The 21,833-nt window shown below is 40.3% G+C and overlaps 1 protein-coding gene across 2 annotated transcripts in view; it reads right to left on the reverse strand.

The window, feature by feature from the left end:
• Positions 1 to 21,833, reverse strand: part of stim2b (stromal interaction molecule 2b) — a 159,636-nt gene that overhangs the window by 42,497 nt on the left and 95,306 nt on the right. For both annotated transcript variants that reach the window (XM_063043327.1, XM_063043326.1), the window contains exon 4: positions 15,301 to 15,415. In XM_063043327.1, coding sequence (XP_062899397.1) covers positions 15,301 to 15,415 — 115 coding nt within the window. The remainder of the gene's footprint in view (positions 1 to 15,300; positions 15,416 to 21,833) is intronic.

The following is a 21,833-nucleotide window of genomic DNA, read 5'->3' on the forward strand; positions in this document are numbered from 1 at the left end:
TCCGGAATTCTCCCGCAAATTGATGGTGCTACCTCCCTGAAATGAGTTTTTGCAGGGTGGGATGTCTGCATAACATAAACTCCCACCATAAAACACAAGTCTCTCACACTGAATAAACAACAATCCCCAATATGATGTTAAACCCACCCTAGGCAATACATTGTGTTGAACTTTCTCTTTTTAAGTAGCTCACCAGTCCAGCCTGGACAGCATCTTCAAACTGCACTGTAGGCTCCATTAACACTTATAAATCCTGATAAATTAGCTTTTGAAATTGCGAAAATTTAACACATTAACTTACTCCAGTTATTACTAATAATTTGAGCTATTAGCATTTGTTGAATGAAAATACTTAATGCAATGAACACCCCTTGTTACAGCAGTTTGGGTAATGGAAATTCACCCTCATGAAATTCACAAATCAGTGCCAAAACATTTGAGATATTAAATAAAAAATTGCCCTTCTTGAGTCAACATGAGAAAATGAACACAAACAGGGAATGAAATCATGTTTATCAAGGGTTTGTGACATGGAATGTTACTATACAGCTGATTTTCTTGGAATGCCACCTCTATAACACAGAGTGTATTGTAACTTTTAGATTTCTCACATTGAGACTTAAAAGAAATATCTCCAAAATTTTAAATATTGTTAGATTAGATTGCAGGTTATTTAACTGGTAGTAAAATGGAACTACTTGGCCCACCTCCTGTTCCTCCCATTCTACAAGGAAACCCAACTTAATTGATAGAACTGGCACATAGAAGCTGAGGAACCAAACAAGTCAGGCAAATCCATGGACTCCACGTCCAAATGAGTTCCCCCAGCTCTTTTGTGTGTTACTCCTGAATTCCAGTCTCTCATATATCCATATTTGAAGTAATATACCTTTCAATCTTCTCCTTAGCCTGTTGCCAGATAATGCCAGGCTTCCTCCTGCAGAAGCCACTGTACCTTAAAACAGGTTCCAAATTATATATTTGAATTTAAATTTAGATATTTTTGAGTCCCTGAATGCCGGTAATGAAATACTGTGTATTCTGGTTAATTGGGCAATCAGTTAATCAGGCAGCAGGCAACTCTTAGACTCTTAATCGAGAAAATTGCTGCAATTCCCTTCATTTATTTGGGACACTGCGCTGCATAATTAGGGCAGAAGTCTGTTGTCGAACAGGTTCCAACTAGCTTCAGTCACGCGCACTTCCATGAATGTTAAGACGTTACACAGAGTTAGAGCAAAGAGTTTTTAAATAGTGTCAGTTGCATGTATTTGTGTTCCAAGAGCATTGATTTTTGTCACTGATAGATGAAATAAGCAGTAAAATAGATTTACAACCTTCTGCAGCTTCTTTCCGTCCTGTGCAGTAGCCCCTCCATACCAGACAGTGATGCAGCCTGTCAGAATGCTCTCCACGGTGCTACTATAGAAGTTTTTGAGTGTATTTGTTGACATGCCAAATCTCTTCAAACTCCGAATTAACTATAGCCACTGTCTTGCCTTCTTTATAACTACATCAATATGCTGGGACCAGGTTAGATCCTCAGAGATCTTGACACCCAGAAAGTTGACGCTGCTCACTCTCTCCACTTCTGATCCCTCTATGAGGATTGGTATGTGTTTCTTCGTCTTACCCTTCCTGAAGTCCACAATCAGCTCTTTCATCTTACTGACGTTGAGTGCCAGGTTGGTGCTGCGCCACCATTCCACTAGTTGGCATATCTCATTCCTGTACATCGTCTCGTCACCACCTGAGATTCTACCAACAATGGTTGTATCGTCAGCAAATTTATAGATGGTATTTGAGCTATGCCTAGCCACACAGTCATGTGTATATAGAGAGTAGAGCAGTGGGCTAAGCACACATCCCTGAGGTGCGCCAGTGTTCACCGTCAGCGAAAAGGATATGTTATCACCAATCTGCAGAGACTGTGGTCGTCCGTTTAGGAAGTTGAGGATCCGATTACAGAGGGAGGTACAGAGGCCCAGGTTCTGCAACTTCTCAGTTAGGATTGTGGGAATGATGGTATTAAATGCTGAGCTATAGTCGATGAACAGCATCCTGACTTAGGTGTTTGTGTGGTCTAAAGCCGTGTGAAGAGCCATAGAGATTGCGTATGCCATTGACCTATTATGACAATAGGCAAATTGCAATGGGTCCAGGTCTTGCTGAGGCAGGAGTTCAGTCTAGTCATAACCAACCTCTCAAAGCATTTCATCACTGTTAGGTGAGTGCTACCGGGCAATAGTCATTAAGGCAGCCCACATTATTCTTCTTTGGCACTGGTATAATTGTTGCCTTTTTAAAGCAAGTGGGAACTTCTGCCCGTAGCAGTGAGAGGTTGAAAGTGTCCTCGAATACTCCTGTTTGAATACTCCCATTTGGAGGATGCAATAGTGGATAGCATTGTATGAAGGGATTCCATTATCTACACTAGGTGTCTGCACTGATTTTGTTCATTGTATACACTGCATGAATTCTACCATCAATAACTATTAGGAACCAACACTCAGTTTTATAGTGCTGTAGTACTATTGTTAGTGTTCTAATTTGTTCTACATCTGATTTAAATACGTAATTTTGTCCTTTTTTTAATACCTGCTTAACTATTTCTATGAAACTTCAGCTAATTGGGGCAGATACTTAATTGGGCCAAAATGTACTGGTCCTGATGTATCCCAGTTAACTGGAATCCACTGACTCACAATGCTCCTGAATCTTGGGAGTAAAAACATTTTATCCGAGGAAGATGTCATTTCTAATTTCTGTCCTCATTGAGCACAGGGCTTAAAGTTAACACTAATATTTCTACCTAAACTATAGAACGGAGTTCTACTACCTTATTACTTTCAATTTTAAATCAATTCTACTCAAACATTTATTTATACAACGTTGTTCTCTACTGAAACGTCTATTTGTACCTAATTTGAATATGCATCTACAATAGTAAAACATCATTGTTGCCCCATAATCTGTTTTGTTCAAATGAATATAGCATCCTGTCTTTACTTACATTTCCTCAGACAAGTCAGTGGTGACCAACAGTGAACATGCTGCAACTGCTCTGAACTCTCAATATCTTAAAAGTTTAGAAACTGATACTGCACAACGCACTCCGAGATCACATTTTATATAAACTCACATTCTACTTCTGCATTCAAATTTTTCTCATGATAAACAAGAATTAAGTTGCATTTTATGGCCTTCTCCATCTGACAGTCTATATTTAAACTCTGTGAAGCTGTTCTCTGACCACCCATTGCTTGCCCACAGTATCAAGCCAGCTTCCATTCCAGATATTCCAGACATTCTGGCAGGGAACATAAAAACGGACTGTAAAAGCTTTTATAGATATGTAAAAAGGAAAAGACTGGTAAAGACAAATGTAGGTCCCCTGCAGACAGAAACAGGTGAATTGATTATGGGGAGCAAGGACATGGCAGACCAATTGAATAATTACTTTGGTTCTGTCTTCACTAAGGAGGACATAAATAATCTTCCAGAAATAGTAGGGGACAGAGGGTCCAGTGAGGTGGAGGAACTGAGTGAAATACATGTTAGTAGGGAAGTGGTGTTAGATAAATTGAAGGGATTGAAGGCAGATAAATCCCCAGGGCCAGATGGTCTGCATTCTAGAGTGCTTAAGGAAGTAGCCCAAGAAATAGTGGATGCATTAGTGATAATTTTTCAAAACTCGTTAGATTCTGGACTAGTTCCTGAGGATTGGAGGGTGGCTAATGTAACCCCACTTTTTAAAAAAGGAGGGAGAGAGAAACCGGGGAATTATAGACCGGTTAGCCTAACGTCGGTGGTGGGGAAACTGCTGGAGTCAGTTATCAAGGATGTGATAACAGCACATTTGGAAAGCGGTGAAATCATTGGACAAAGTCAGCATGGATTTGTGAAAGGAAAATCATGTCTGACGAATCTCATAGAATTTTTTGAGGATGTAACTAGTAGAGTGGATAGGGGAGAACCAGTGGATGTGGTATATTTGGATTTTCAAAAGGCTTTTGACAAGGTCCCACACAGGAGATTAGTGTGCAAACTTAAAGCACATGGTATTGGGGGTAAGGTATTGATGTGGATGGAGAATTGGTTAGCAGACAGGAAGCAAAGAGTGGGAATAAACGGGACCTTTTCAGAATGGCAGGCGGTGACTAGTGGGGTACCACAAGGCTCAGTGCTGGGACCCCAGTTGTTTACAATATATATTAATGACTTGGATGAGGGAATTAAATGCAGGATCTCCAAGTTTGCGGATGACATGAAGCTGGGTGGCAGTGTTAGCTGTGAGGAGGATGCTAAGAGGATGCAGGGTGACTTGGATAGGTTGGGTGAGTGGGCAAATTCATGGCAGATGCAATTTAATGTGGATAAATGTGAAGTTATCCACTTTGGTGGCAAAAATAGGAAGACAGATTATTATCTGAATGGTGGCCGATTAGGAAAAGGGGAGGTGCAACGAGACCTGGGTGTCATTATACACCAGTCATTGAAAGTGGGCATGCAGGTACAGCAGGCGGTGAAAAAGGCGAATGGTATGCTGGCATTTATAGCGAGAGGATTCCAGTACAGGAGCAGGGAGGTACTACTGCAGTTGTACAAGGCCTTGGTGAGACCACACCTGGAGTATTGTGTGCAGTTTTGGTCCCCTAATCTGAGGAAAGACATCCTTGCCATAGAAGGAGTACAAAGAAGGTTCACCAGATTGATTCCTGGGATGGCAAGACTTTCATATGAAGAAAGACTGGATGAACTGGGCTTGTACTCGTTGGAATTTAGAAGATTGAGGGGGGATCTGATTGAAACGTATAAAATCCTAAAGGGATTGGACAGGCTAGATGCAGGAAGATTGTTCCCGATGTTGGGGAAGTCCAGAACGAGGGGCCACAGTTTGAGGATAGAGGGGAAGCCTTTTAGGACCGAGATTAGGAAAAACTTCTTCACACAGAGAGTGGTGAATCTGTGGAATTCTCTGCCACAGGAAACTGTTGAGGCCAGTTCATTGGCTATATTTAAGAGGGAGTTAGATATGGCCCTTGTGGCTACGGGGGTCAGGGGATATGGAGGGAAGGCTGGGGCGGGGTTCTGAGTTGGATGATCAGCCATGATCATAATAAATGGCGGTGCAGGCTCGAAGGGCCGAATGGCCTACTCCTGCACCTATTTTCTATGTTTCTATATAATTACTTAGTTTTTTTTTCAAGCCAACTTACCGACATGAAATTCCAACTGCTACTTTTAGTCCGTTCTCTATCTTACCAATATCACTTGCAGATTTGGTCTTCTAAAGAATTTAATCTCTCTTCTATTCTGCTTTCTTCTGCAATCTTGTCACCACTCCCTCCAAATTAGTGTTCATTGATCGGGCAGAAAGGGTTTTGGACTACACACAGTGGCATACTTTAATCCAGCTCTGAAACTGAAAAGTCATTCTCAGCCCCAGTCTCTCTCTTGTAACTATTTTTTAACTCAGTATTATATCCCTTGCTTATTTCCCTAATAGTTCAGCTCATGTAACAAATGCTGTATAAAGTGCCTTGGCAAACACTTTTCAAGAAGTGCACATTTTCTTTTACAACGATGCCATCAACCTTTCTACAACCAACACCTGCTACCTTTGCAAAAAGGATTCCACAACATTTCTGCAAGAAACCATCCTTTGGAGAATGCATAGTGCCTTGCATAGTTTGCAGAAAATATACAGTATATTCCTTTAAGGTACAAACACCCTACAGAAAAAGTAGTCAATCTATGGCTGACAGGAGAAATTTAAGATAGCAATAAATCCAACAGAAAGATTTATAGAGCTATCAGAAATAGCAGTAAATTGGAAGTTTTAGAACTTAACAATGGATGAGCAATCAAATTGGCAAGTATAGGCAAGACAAGAAAAAGATCACTGAGGAGACATACAGTTCAGCTACAGACAGTGCCAGCAGAACTTGTAATGGGGCTAAAGGAAATGGCAACAGAAGGGAACCAAGTTGTATCTGTCTTTAGGAAAGAGACAAAAAATGCCAGCAATCCCAGGTGACCAAGAATCTAGGGACAAACAATGATCCAGGGCAAATTAATATTTATCAAAATAAAAATACCAAAGACATTGCAGACATTGTAAAGGATGTTATAATCTGTATCAGTCTATTCAATTGGAACTGATGGAAAGATAACTGTAACCTCCATGTGCAGACAAACTCCCTCTTTCAACCTACTAAAATGCCTAGAATTAACAAAGGACAACTCCCCACACCACACCACCTATACTCTAGCAATAAACAAGTTCAAAATCAGCTGGTTGAACTCTTACATGCCAGAAGATCCATCTTTGCTAATAGGAATATCAGAATATTGAGAAGAATTTGTTGATTTTAGCAAAAGAGGCAGTTAAGGTAGTGACACTGAAATAAATTAGCAACTCATGTTAAGTCTTTACATAGCACACTTAATATATGGATCTTAATTTGTCAATGTAACATGGTAAGTTTAAATACAGATTTTGGGGTGAATGAATCTAACCTGTCCTGTCGAAGGCAAAGTTATCTATAATCAAGGCCAATTGATTATAGACAAACGTACAAATTTTACCTTAAAATTAGAAGCACATTCTGATCTCAAGTTCCATGTGACCAGAGTGTAAGGGATTCTTAACCCAAACTATAATAAGAGTTGGTAGATGTTTAATCAGAACTTTAGAATTAGCAGCATATAAAATAAAAGATCATCAACAAGCAGAACAAGTTCTACACCTCCTCACTCACTACCATTCAGGGCCCTAAACAGTCCTTCCAGGTGAGGCAACGTTTCATCTGTGAGTCTGTTGGGGACTTTTACTGAGTACGTTGCTCCCAGTGTGGCCTCCTGCATATCAGTGAGACCCAACGTAGATTGCGAGACCACTTTGCAGAGTATCTATGCTCCATCCGCCAGAACAAGCTGGATCTCCCAGTGGCCATCCATTTTAATTCCACTTCCCATTCCCATTCCAATATGTCCATCCATGGCCTCCTCCACTGTCATGATGAGGCCACACTTAGGTTGGAGGAACAACACCTTATATTCCCTTTGGGTAGCCTCCAATCTGATGGCATGAAAATTGTGAACATTGATTTCTCAAACTTTCGGTAATGCCCCCCATGCCCCCCCTTCACCATTTCCCATCCCCTTTTTCCTCTCTCACCTTATCTCCTTGCCCAACCATCACCTCCCTCTGGTGCTCCTCGCTCCTTTTTCTTTCTTCCATGGCCTTCCATCTCTTTCACCAATCAACTTCCCAGCTCTTTACTTCATCCCTCCCCCTCTAGGTTTCACTTATCGTCTGGTGTTTCTCTCACCCTTCCCCCCATCTTTTAAATCTACCCCTCAGCATTTTTCTCCAGTTCTGCGGAAGGGTTTCCACTCGAAACATCAACTGTACTTTTTTTCCATAGATGTTGCCTGGCCTGCCGAGTTCCTTCAGCATTTTGGGTGTGTTACTCAGATTTCCAGCATCTGCAGACTTCCTCGTTTGTGATCAACATCATCTTATCTCACCTAATATGTGAAGTAGCAAACTTATCATTTCACTCCTATAACCATAATCTTTCACATTCAAAGTTTATCGTCAAATGCACAGGTGGAATGAAAAATTTGCATACAGCAGCAACACAGCTTCACATAAGCAGTGTTCCCAAGAAAAACGTAAGCATAAATCATATACACATTTTACAAAACAAAACCCAATTTGCTGGAGGAACTCAGCAGGCCAGGCAACACCCATGGGAAAAAAGTACAGTTGACATTTCCGGTGGAAACTCTTCGGCAGGACTGGAGAAAAAATGCTGAGGAGTAGATTTAAAAGGTGGGAGGGGAAGGGTGAGAGAAACACCAGATGTCAGGCGAACAAAAAGCCTCTATTTTAGTGCAGAGTGATCAAAGTGGTCTTAGTGTCGCTAAACTGTCGCGATTAGTGTTTTGCCAGTTGGTTCAAGAAACAAATAGTTGAAGGGAAGTAGTTGTTCTTGCAGGACTTCAGGTTCCTGCGCCTCCTGCCTCATGGTAGCTGTAAAAACATGGCATGGCCCAGATGATGAGGATTTTTCATGATCAATGTTGAGGCCATGCCTGCTGTAGATACTACCAGTGGTGAAGAGGGACGTGCCTGTGATGTATCATGCAGAATCCACTACTCTCTGCAGCTTCTGACATTCCGTCCATTCAATTTGTCATACTAGATTATGATGCAATCAGTCAAGACACTTTTAAAAGTACACCTGTAGAAGTTTATTAGCATGGTCAGTGACAAGCTGAACCTCCTTAATCGCTAAAGTAACAACACTAGTGGACTTTCCTTAAGATTGCATCTATGTGCTGGGCATAAGACAGACAGGTTAACGCCCAGGAATTTAAAGGTGCTGACTCTCCTCTCCCTAGTGTGGACTGGTGCATGTTTATCCTCCTTCCGCTCACTGAAGTCAACAATCAGCTCCTCACCTTTTTCGATTTTATTGGTTGTTGTTGCAGCATCGCTCAACCAGATGTCCGAACATGCTCAACTGGGAGTGATGGGCCATTGCCAGTTATGCTACCCAATCTTGGCCTGGAGGAAATTGTGTTGTGGAAGCCGTCCCACAGCATCATTCCACGTCCATTAAACACTGGAGGTTAACAATCAAATCCACATACAGACGCGGACATGTTCTGGACAAAGTAGGTTCGCTTCTGATTTAGTCTATGCTATATCCCTCTCTTTGCACTCCACATCCTTGTCTTGTGATAAGCTTTCACCCTCCCACCCCTGCAGCAGCTTTGTTTTCTAAATGAAAGCCCGACATTCACAAACTCAGCAAATACAACACCCGTATGAATAGCCAAAGATGCCATTCCTTTTTGTGCCAGATGTCCTGAGGCCCATCCTCTGCTCCACAATTGAAATTGTGGATTCCTGGCAAGTATTAACAGCCCTACAGCTAGGGCAGCTGAAGGAATGTGCATACATGTTATTTTCTAAATGAATCACCTCCATAGAAATCATATTTCAAAGAGCCCAGGTAACCATTGACATCCACTCTTCTTCATAGACTGAGATGATTATACAATCCAAGTTGAGAACTAATGGCTGACATAAAAGAAAGCATCAAGCTGAGCAGCTCATTCAAGTTGCTCAAATGGGCATCAGAGATTTAATAAAATCAGATGATTAAATATTTTCAATTCTTTTAATAGCAAAATGTATCCACCCCAACTCCACAGTAGCAAGATTGAATGAAAGCACAGAATATTTCTTTAGTAATATCTGTTTGGTGCAGAAAATCATTCAGTTTTGCGTAGCAAGCACGAAGTACATTTGATTTCAATCTCTGGCTTCCATCACAACATACACTTTCTGGTTAACACCATGACTTCCAGAGATGACTTAAAGGATTGGAATATGTTTAGCACCTGGTGAATTTCATAGAAGTGAAACTCCAGTATTACTAATTCACTCCTAGCCCATTTATTGCTATTGATATTGGCCACTTTTTCCCCAAGGTCATTCACAAAAACAAAATTGCACCAGAGATTAACAGATTCCAAATTCAACCACTAGCAGACATTTGGCTGCACAGAATGAACCAATCTGATGCACTTAATAGCTGGTATAAAAAGGCAAAGAATTATATTCACTGCTGAACTTTTTAATGTCATTATTTCTCCACCTAAACAAAAAAGTTCAGTGGCCTCTGATTAATTTGGTCTCCAGCAAAGTTTCCTGCAATTATTTCCTTATTATTTTGCTAAAGATGCTGACTCATACTGACCAAGCAGTAAGATTTCAGAGAGATCAACCCCCTTGCGTCCTACTCTTCCTTTGGAAATCCAAACAGTTACAGTAAATAGCTTGATCACTGCTTGGGGGGATATTAAGATTATACATTCAGACACAATCCTGCGTTCAATGTTTATATATTCTACTGTCCAGTGATCCTCACAGGCAGTTATTAGGAGGAATGAGGAAAACTGGTTTAGGCCTCCCCAGAATTGCACTAGCTGAAATGAAGTAACGTCAGGAGAGCTTATAGTTATTCTTCAGTACATACTGTAAGTGTAAAGGGGAACAAAATGATTGTTACTCTGGATCCCAGGCAGCATAAAAAAACAGTAACCATAAAGACTCTCCACTCAGCCTTAATCCATCTGGACAATAGCAATACATTGGTCAGGCTGCTGTTTATTGATTACAGATGAGCGTTCAACACTATCAAACCCTCAGTATTAATCAACAAGCTCCAAAACCTGGGTCTCTGTACCTCCCTCTGCAACTGGAATCTTGACTTCCTCATTAGGAGACTACAGTCAATGCAAATTAGAAATAACATCTCCTTCTCGCTGACAATCAACAGTGGTTAGGCACAGCTTAAATTTTCCAATGACGCAACTATTCTTGGCAGAATTTCAGATGGTCACAAGGAGGCGTGTATGAGTGAGATAGATTAGCTGTTTGGGAGGTGTGGCAACAATAACTTTGCACTCAACATCGGTACGGCCAAGGAACTGATTGTCGACTTCAAGAAGGAAAAGTCAAGGGGACACACTCCCGTCCTTATCTAGGGATTAACAGTGGAAAGCGTGAGCAGTTTCAAGTTCTTGAGTGTCAACATCTCCGAAATTCTATCCTGGGCCCAACATACTGATGCAATTACAAAGGCACAACAGCGGTTATATTTCATTAGAAGTTTGAGGAGATTTGGTATGTCATCAAAAAAGTCTAACAAATTTCTACAGACGAACTGTGGAGAACATTCTAACTGGTTCCATCACCATCTTTATGGAGGTCCACTGCTCAAGTTTGCAAAAAGCTGCAGAAAATTGCAAACTCAGTCAGCTCCATCATGGGAACTAGCATCTCCAGGATCGAGGACATCTTCAAAAGGCGATGCCTCAAAAAGACGACATCCGTCATTAAGGACCCCATCACCTGGGGCATACCCTCTCATCATTGCTACCATCGAGGATCAGGTACAGGAGACTAAAGACACACAATCAATGTTGTAAGGACAGCTTTTCCCTCCCCAATCATATTTCTGAACCAACAATGAACCCATGCACACTAACTCAATAAAGAGCAAAAAATATATATCTTGTAATTTATAGTTTTTTAATTATGTATTGCATAGTACAGCTGCCACAAAACAACAAATTTCATGACATATGCCAGTGATATTTAACCTGATTCCGATTTTGACTCTGAGAGCTCAATAAAAAAAAACAAAAAAAATCACCAATATAAAATCAATTCTACAAAACACAATGTACAAGTAACTGTCATATACATAGACTGATTTTATGTCTATAAGTGAGGCTAGGTGATGGGTATGTAGTGGTGGTGGGGGGTGGGGTGGGTTAATGAGTGGAGGTGTTGATCAGCCTGGTGGCTTTGGGGAAGTAACTGAAATCAATTTAGTGACTTCCTTGCTGTGTGTGGCTTTGTCCAATATTGGGCACTATTAAACCTCTGAGCGCTACCACAACAAACTTAACACATTGGGGAAAATGCATAAACAGCCAACCCTAGTAAACATTATATTAATATTATCATCATCTGAATTCATTACCTAAACATTTTATAATTACACATTTTATTCTCTCTACTTATCATTGATATTAGAATCATAGTGTATCCAAACAGGGAAGGAATGTGCTTTTCACCCATGCCCATCTAAATCCAGTGCACATGTATGGATCAAACTGTCTTAAGTCTCCCTATCCCACAGTCAAGTTTCAAGGGGTAACAGTGTTGAGGAACAAGTTCAGGCATGACCTTCCTGACTGATGTAGAAGACCTAATGACCTACTCCTACTCCCATTCCTTAAGTTCCCAACACAAATGTGGCGATCTGAAAGTATACACAAAACTGGATGGCACATTTCACTGTCAGAAGACTGAAATTACATATGATTAACAAACAAAAACAATTTCCAATGAAAAATGGAAACAGGAAAATACTCTGAGATAGCAGGATTCGACCCTTGTTATCGCCCATGCCCATCTGAACCCAGTGCAGGTGTACCTTATCAGTGAAACTGTCTTAAGTCTTTCTATCAGAATCATGAGGCAATGGGAAGTGGGCCTCATTGATATTTGCTTTAAATAATTTTTAAAAGTTACAAAATACTTAACAAGAACATAAAAAGGAATTAATGCTTAAAACATGAAAATCAAGTTGATAAAAAAAACAAGCAGGCAGAAAAGTGCAGCTTAGTTTTGTTTTTCTTACTAGATTTCATGTTTTAAACGGTTACGTTTTTGTAACATGTCCTTAATAAGCAGACAGAGGCGATGTACTGTGGAGAGCCAGATGCACGTTACTGCTCACCCTGGACTACGTAATCCAGACACAAACCTGGATGTAATGCAGAGCTTAGTCTAGATAATGCTAAATACAATTCAGTCCCCATTTTTAAAGCCAGATATTCTGCACATACATGCTTATACATTCTTATTGGGGCATATTATAGTTAGCTAAGGGGCTAAATAATGGCAACTGAAATAATGCATGGAAATATATAACAAAATATGGGAAGGATGTATGGGAGATCTGAGAGACCAGGTGATGAATGAGTAACTTACCTAACTCCTCTTGCTACCAACTACCTTTGCATTAGGTGCCCCCAGAGACTTCCCAGCCAAGGTCTCCCAACAATAGCAACTCTACCACCAAATCAAAGTTCAAAGTTTATTATCAAAGTACATATAGTCACCAAATACGAACCTGAGATTCATTTTCTTGTGGGCATACTCAACAAATCCATAACAGAATCAATAAACGACTGTATCAATTTGGGTGTTCAACCAGTGTGCAAAATACAAAAAGAAAGAAATAATAATAATAAATAAGCAATAAATATCAAGAACATGAGATGAAGAGTCCTTGAAAGCGAGTCCATAAGTTGTGGGAACACTTCAATGATGGGGCAAGTGCAGCTGAGTGAAGTTATCCCCTTTAGTTCAAGAGCTTGATGGTTGAGGGGTAATAACTGGACCCAAACCTAGTGTTGTGAATCCTGAGATTCAATCATTGTGGCCAATCAAAACCCACCTCTCCCAACCAAACCCACATATTCACATTGCATAGCTTGATATATACATGAGAATATGCAACCTCCTCTATCTACATCAGACCAAATTCTGCAAGGGTCCCCATGACCGGGAATACCCAACCCACCCTGGCCTTGCTCGAAACTCTTATGGATGTAACCTCAAAACTAGTCTTGAAGAGGAGTGCTGGAGAGCACATTTTCAAACCTGTTTTGAGACTTACAAATTTTGATGTGATAAGCTGTGAGTGATACAGGCATTGTTCCACTATGTTAACACCATTCCAACACATGCTTTAGAATGCACTGGCATTTAATATGCAATGTAAAACTATCTCGAACAAAATATTTGCCTCTCTAAATACATTTGTTTCATTGTTTTGGAGACACTTCTTTTAATAAGTATCGTCAAAACAATGGCACATTTGCCATAATATTTTAATTCTTAAAATTTACCCAATCTTGCCAAAACAATGAGACTTTTTTTTAAACTTAGCAGAAATGAGATCAGAGAAAAAAAGACCATACTAAATTTGTTGTACAAAGCTCCCATTATAATATATTTTTGCCTTTAGATTTTCTGGCATAAGCTCTCTTACAATCAGTGTGAAACATAAAACCAGCTAATATAGACATCTGACAAGAGCTACTGTGCTAGTCCACACAAAGATCAATTGTACTGGTGAGTGGTCATAATGTTAACAGAAATATTGTGATAATTATAACTCTTTCTCATTTCATTCACCAATCAAAATTATGGACAGCACATGTTAATCCTCAACATGAAAACCACTTGGTGTTGACATTTACCTTTCTCATAAAAATCCACCAGAATGTTATCGGAATAGCTCTACCCACAAGATCAGATAGCATCGAACAGGGAGATTTGATTATAGGCAAGTTAAAAATTGCCCTAAGCACATATGAGAGGCATGTATTATATTGGTAGCCCTCAAGCTGGGCAAGGCAATCCATAAAGAAAGCTTCACTTCCTGATATTAATACAAAATGCTGCAGGAACTCTGCAGGCCAGGCAGCATCTATGGAAAAGAGTGAACAGCTGTCATCAGTGACTCCATTTCCCAGTTCTGATGAAGGGTCTAAGCCCAAAACATCAACTGCTCACTCTTTTCCACACATACTGCCTGGCCTGCTGAGTTCCTCCAGTATTTAGTGTGCTTTGATTTGGACTTCCACCATCTGCAGATTTTCTCATGGTTGGGATTTCCTGATAGTAAACAGGTTTAATTTTAATATTAAGTACTCAGCAAGACAATTGCCATCTAGTAACATAAAAAGATGAAGTGTCTAAAATTTTCCTATCCTTGAACATAATAAACTTGCTTTGGTCATAACTGTATTTTTTCAGTGTAGAAGATATACTTTTTCCTTCTCCGTGGATTGTCACCTTGTCGCGGTGGAGAGGCTTGTGTGGTCCTGTGATCCCGAAGAGCGATGCTGTCTGAAGCTATGCTCCTGGTAGGGTCACCCATGGCGGTAAGGTCGGGGGTGAGGTCCCTGAAAAAGAACAATCCAACCAAGACCTTAACAGTGGAACAGGAGGACGAAGTTACTTCGAACTCAACGTCTGTGAAGGCAGATGAAGGCTGCAACAAATCCATCAGCTCCAATCGTCGTGGTTTCCATGCCATTGGAATCAGTTGGTTGATTTATGAAGTATCGTGCGCTTCTTGGAGTGCAACATCAAGTACACGTTAAACAAATACACGCACAGGCATCTTCGCTCTGTACGGAACGAAGACCATCATCCTCGACCTCGAGGGATAGCCACAATGACGGCAACGACTTTTTCAGTGCACTTTAGGTATTCAACCCAAGTCACATTATCACTTGGTTCTTGTGCTGCTTACAACTCTGCCAACAAATGCTATTAATCTAAAAGAATCTTTTAGGAGAGTTAATCTCAGGCCAGCTGGTGGCGCAATGACATCAGCGTCGGACTCTGGAACGGAGGTTGCCTGGTTCGAATCCAGCCGGGTCCGCTCCCATGTATGCTTTCCATCCGTGCCGGGTTGAGTGTTGAGATCACAACTTGACCTCGTAAAATAAAGGGAAAATACTGCGAAATGTCTGTGTGAGGAGTGGCTCGCCACACAGTCTCCCTCTCGCTCTGCGCCTTGTAAAGGCAAGAAAACGACATCGTCCCGCTAACATCGCACATGCACACACACGCCAAAAAAAAGGGAGAGTTAATCTCCTTTAGTTGCTAAAGTGTCCCACCTTGTGAGTTTTTCCAGTGGTTCCACAGGTCTCTCACAGTGATATGTTTGTCTTCCTTATGGAATGTATTGCCTTTGCTGGTAGGATCTTTGTCTTTCATATCTTCTTTGATGAACTGCAGGGAAAAAAAACAAGAAGAGACACTTTAAAGCAAATGATATGGGGCCAAAAAAAACAGTAAATTGCTTTGGGCACTTTGTTCACGTTCCGTTAAAGTTAAGACTAATAATTACCTGAAGGAAGGATGATGTTGGGTTTTAAGAGAATTCCAGCTAAAATGAAGAAAATGCCCAATGGATCTGTACCACTGCTATGCAAATATAAGCATTTGTTTATAAAGATCTTAATATTCATTAGTGACTCTATTTTTAGCCTTTATGCAAAGTGGTTACATTTGCAGATGGATGTGGTAGCGTGCTGGAGGGATATTTCATTTTATTTGGAGATCCAGGACGGTAACAGGCCCTTCAGGCCTAAGTCAGCCAATTATACCCATGTGACCAATTTACCTATTCAGCTATATGTCTTTGGAATGTGGGAGCAAACCAGAGCACCCAGAGGCAACCCATGTGGTCACAGGGAGAACATGACAGCTGTGGAAATGAACCCAGATCATTTGTGCTTTAATAGCATAACTCTAACTGCTACGCCACTATGCCAATACTCAGGAAGTATTGAAACTCTAAGCAACAGCCAAGATCTTACTATGAGAACTCAAGTGTTTTTGATGAACTAAGAATTAATATCACCAGTGTGGAAAATAAATACAGAATATTGCTGAAGATTATGTAATATATAGGTCAGGCATTATAGAAGGAACAACTTTTATTTATTTTACTGAGAAATACAGCACAGACCAGGCCCTTCTGGCCCAACGAGTCACACCACCCAGCAACCAACCAATTTAACCCTTGCCTAGTCACTGAGCAATTTTACAATGATCAATTAACCTACTGACCGGCATGTCTTTAGACTGTGGGAGAGAACCAGAACACCCTGAGGAAAACCATACATTCACGGGAAGGACGTATAAACTCTTTACAGAGGAGGCCGGAACCTATTCTCATAAGGCATGCTCCCCAATCCAGGCAACATCCTTGTAACTCTCCTCTGCACCCTTCCTATGGTTTCCACATCCTTCCTGTAGTGAGGTGACCACAACTGAGCACAGTACTCTAAGTGGGGTCTGACCAGGGTCCTATATAGCAGCAACATTACCTCTTGGCTCCTAAATTCAATCCCACGATTGATGAAGGCCAATACACCGTATGCCTTCTTAACCACAGAGTCAACCTGCACAGCAGCATTGAGTGTCCTATGGACTCCGACCCTAAGATCCCTCTTATCCTCCACACTGCCAAGAGTCTTACCATTAATACTATATTCTGCCATCATATTTGACCTACCAAAATTTACCACTTCACACTTATCTGGGTTGAACTCCATGCTCCATATAATGGTTTCGCTGTAGCAGCAATGTTTGGGTTTTGACTAGAGATAACGAGGTTAGGAATGCTGTTTTTCTCTTCTTGTGAGCTGGGAGAGAGATTTTCACGGTCTTTTAGCCGTGGAGAGATGAGGAGAGAAGATGCGAATGGAGAGAGTTGGTAGACCACTGGACGGGGTGGACTTGGAGCGAGGGTCCAAAGGGCCGCAACGATCAGAGGAGGTCAATAGTGAACGAATGGCCAAACTTGTGAGCTCCAACATTGCACAACAGACTGTTTAATAAGACTGGGTCCTTTTTTTTTCTTTTTTCGTTTCTTTACTAGTCATACAGTCAAAGTAAGAACTACACAGCTTAATCGTTTAATCGCATATTGTGTACTGTTTGTCATTTTGGGGTACTAATTTGTAACAGGAGATCGTGCAGCATCCACCCAAATGAGATTTCTTAAGTTTAGCCGGGCTGGGGGCTATCACCCCCTATCTTAAGCTGCCAGCCGAAGCGAGAGTTATAAGTATTTTTGGGGTTTTATTTTCTAATTATATAGAATCTTAGAATTGTTAGAGAACAGGAAACTATTTAGCCCCCTGTTTCAGCTGAGCAATAATGTCAATCCAATCCACTCTTCCTTACGAACAGTTGTAAAAATTATTTTCTCTCAAAGGCCTAATTAATTTCTTTTTGAAGGCACTGGTGGACCCTATCAACAGCGAATTCCCATTCTTACCCACCCTTTCAAGTCAAACTTGTATCATCTGCCAAAATTTTAAGTCTTTGTCTTGGTCCTTAAACCATCAGTCGCAGGAACCATCTTCCTCTATTTACTCGATCTAGTCCTGTCACAATCTCATATACCTCCAACAAAGAAACTCCACAAATAACAACAGCTTCTCTCTTCTAACCACACCAGTTGTTTCTCTCTACACTCCTTCAAGCACACAAGAACATAAGGAAAAGGGGAGTAGGATCACTCAAGCCTGCCCCAACATTCAAAATGATGTGGATGATCTCTGTTGACCTCCATTCCTGTGACAATCCCTTTAATCCTCAAATACTCAACTTTGCAATCATTTACCTAGTTCCACATTAAATATATCTAATAATCAGGCCTCCACCACCCTCAGAGGGAGACAACTACAGAGAATCATTACCCTCTGCAAAAAGACATATCTATGCACCCCAGTTTCAAATAGCTAGCAGCTTATTTTTCCAACTGGTGAATGCATGTTAACATCTACACTGTTCAAGCACCCATAGGATCCTGCATGTTTGAGTACGTTTACCCCCTTTCTTCAAAAACTACAAGGAAGAGACGCTCTATGTCTCTTCACACCCTAGGACCTTCATGTCCTCCTTTACACGTGGTGACCAGAATTAAATGTATTAGTCCAGTTAAACTCTAAGCAGCACCTAGTATATGTTCAACAACACATTCCATCTTTAGAACTCTATTCTTTTTTTTAAATGAATTCCAGAATCCTTAATCCATTAATATCCAATTCCTTCAAGGTGCTCCACATATTTTCAAGGATTTATGGACTTGTATGGACAAGTCTCTGTGTTCCTCAATAAGACTATGCCATTTGGTCCATTTTAACTCTCATTCTTCCTTCTGCCAGAATGCATTACTTTACAATTCGTTTCAGTATTTCGTCTGCCATTTGTTTGACAATTCAGCCTGGCAGTCTGTCAGTTCAGTCTGTCTTGCTGGTTTTAACTATCACGAAAGCTGTAGGTGAAAATGTGCTTGCAATATATATTTTAAATGAGAGGAAACTGTACAGCAAAGGCAAAACACAGGGAAAACACACACACACAAATTCATGGGATAGGCCAATTCTGGGAGCAGCTCTAAACTCACCACTGAAGAACAATGAAAAAACCCACGCATGTAAAACTCAGTCAAGTAATTTAAAAATACACGCATGAGAAAATTATGAATTCATACATAATTTCTAGCAATTGAACACCACCCCCCCATACACACACAGAATGAATGGAGCCTTTTAAACCCATAGTGATGACTGGAACGATGCACAGGCAGGAAAACATTTAAGTGAATCAAATGAGATAAGTAATTCATACTGCAACTGTGGTGCTGACACAAAATAGCTTTGAAGTATTGCTAGAGTAGTGGCATAAATAAACCCTAATATCTGGCATAAAGTACATCTTATTTATATAAATAAAATATATGCTGTAAATATAATTACATGCTAATTACATTTACAGGATATAAATGATATATTTTAGCAGTGGAATTAGATCGTGGTTTTGAAAACTCTAACTAAGATATGGTAAAGTATACACTGTTCAATGTGCATGCAATCCCCTCATTCTAATACAACCCAAGGTAATTACATTAAGCAACAGATGTACACTAGATCCCATTGCACTGCTTGCTGTTAGAGTCCTTTGGCTTGTGAATCTTAAACTATTAATTCCTCTGCATATTCAATTTCTGCACTTTCATAATCCTCCTAAGGTTTGCATTTTCTTTATAGCTTCAGATAAGTTTAAGAATATTTGCATAGTTGAAGTGGCTACACACTGACTTACATTACATAATCAATGCGTGAAATAGCCTCATGAAATCACTGCAATTTACAACTCAGCATAAAGTACTGTAGGTCCCAGGTTCAATGAAAAGAAAAGTCTTGAGCCCTTATTTGGCAGGTGCAAGAGATCTGGATCACACAAGATTAGAGTATAAAGAAACACTACAATGCTTTCAGAATTATTTCATGTTCTAGGATAGCTGGTGTTCCAAATGAACATCGATTTCTTGAATTTCCAGCAATTCCGCCCCCCCGCCCCAGCTTCCTCTCCTTCACCATTCCCCATTCCTGTTTCCCTCTCTCACCTCATCTCCTTACCTCCCTCTGGTGCTCCTCCCCCTTCCCTTTCTTCCATGCTCTTCTGTCCTTTCCTATCAACTTCCTCCTTCTCCAGCCCTATATCTCTTTCACCAGCCGACTTCCCAGCTCTTTACTTCACCCCTCCCCAACTCTGAGTTTCACCTGTCACCTACTATCTTGTATTTCCTCCCCTGCCCCTGCCTTCTTACTCTGACTTCTCCCCTTCCTTTCCAGTCCTGAAGCAGAGTCTCAGCCCGAAACGTCGACTGTTTAATCTTTTCCCTAGATGCTGCCTGGCCTGCTGAGCCCCTCCAGCTTTGTGTGTGTGTGTGTGTGTGTGTGTGTGTGTGTTGCTTTTTTCAGTGCCAGCTGAGACTTTTAAAGGTGCACTCTCAATTTCATTGCATAAACATTATGCAACAATTTTCGCAGAATAAACCTGATTCTGTTTCTGCCTTTCTGTAAGTGTTTCCCCTTCAGCAGTCTGAAACCTTATTAAACAATGATGCACTCAAATAATTCTATATCCCGAGTAAATTGTTAAAGACATCCAATCACAATCTGTCATGTCATCCAGGTATGTTCAAAGTGATCCAGTTATAGCACTTAATTCCTGACTTGCATTATTCTTTATGCAGGTAGGATTGTGCAATTTCATAAGATGAAATACTTTTGGCTTTTTAAGAAAGAAATGTTGATAAGGGAAGCAAGAGAATTCTTGCACTTGTAACAACAGTACCATAAAAACTTACCCATACACCTGAAATGCAAGGCAAGATCTCAATATATTCCCTGTGAATGATAACACCTTCAAAATTCTGCACTAATATCTGATTCAGAGCCAAGATTTCTATAATGGAGCAAAATGAACTACCTGCTGTAAATATGCTTAATCCGTGGAAATGGTTTTTGTGTTTATACATTATCATGCTTGCAAGCCTTCCAATTCTGTTTATAAAACTGCTCTGATTTCACCAGGTGTTTCCAAGGTTTGGCTATTTCTAGCAGTGAGAAAAGACTAGATTTCTAAAATAATGTCAAATGTTCAGAGGGAGGGAATTTAATGAGTGTGCCAAAGCCAGATCTTAAGGGAAAAAAAACTTATTGAATGCTGAAACAGGTATGAGGGCTTAATGGCCTACTTCTGCTTCTATTTTTTTATGTTTCTTTGACTCTATAGTTGGAATTTCTGTTCTTGCTTTGCCAGATTTTTTTTAAAGTTTCTAAAAAGGCGTTTTCTTATACTCTGTAATTAAATCTTAAAGGCGCCAACAGTAACTGCAATAAAGCAATGAACTCACAAAGCTCAGTCTGAGTCCTTTAATATCTCATATCATGTAGCAAGCCAGTCAAACAATCTGTGGTTTGCAAAAGGAGAGCCCTTAGGTACACTATTAAGTTTCTTGTGTAAATTTATTTGATTAATACTAATTCTGTATGTGATTAACACTAGTTCACCCAACATGAGCCTTTGTACATTTGTTCCCACTGTATTTGTAGCAGCTCTATTTATTCATCAACTGGCAGATACACATAGCTTGGTAAGATTATTGCAGATAAGGGCATTTCACTGATAACAATTGAGAAAGGAAGAAACTGAGTTCTCCCTGAAGTTCTCTTTGCACAGAAGAAAAATTTATAGGATACTACTTCTATGTCTTCAGTTGCAGAATAAACAGTTATCAACAGAGAAAAAGTTCCTACAAAAGGTAGTGGGTTCGACCCAGTACATCACAGGTAAAACCCTCCCAACATCTACATGAAACATTGCTGTAGAAAAGCAGCTTCCATCATCAAAGATCCTCACCATCCAGGCCATGCTCTTTCCTCGCTGCCGCCATCAGGTAGGATGTACAAGAGCCACAGGACTCACAGCACCAGGTTCAAGAACAGTTACTACCTCTCAATCATCAGGCTCTTCGATAAAAGAAGATAACTACATTTATTTAAGGATTCTATTATCTTGTTATTTCATGCTCATTATTTATTGCTATTTATTATCTGCATTTGCACAGTTTGTTTACAGTATACAAATCCTATTTATTACTGTTCTATAGATTTGCTAAGCATGCACGCAGAAAAATAGTCTCAGGATTGTACGTGGTGACATGTATGTATTTGATTAATAAATTTCAATTTGAACTTTGAAATCCTTCTTCCTCTCGCAAATCAGAATTATTTCATATCTAACTCCAACAAACTGAAATCTCTTCAAGCCAAGAAGCAAT

This window comes from Mobula hypostoma, chromosome 3 (assembly GCF_963921235.1).
Source record: "Mobula hypostoma chromosome 3, sMobHyp1.1, whole genome shotgun sequence".
Taxonomy (NCBI): Eukaryota; Metazoa; Chordata; class Chondrichthyes; order Myliobatiformes; family Myliobatidae; genus Mobula; species Mobula hypostoma.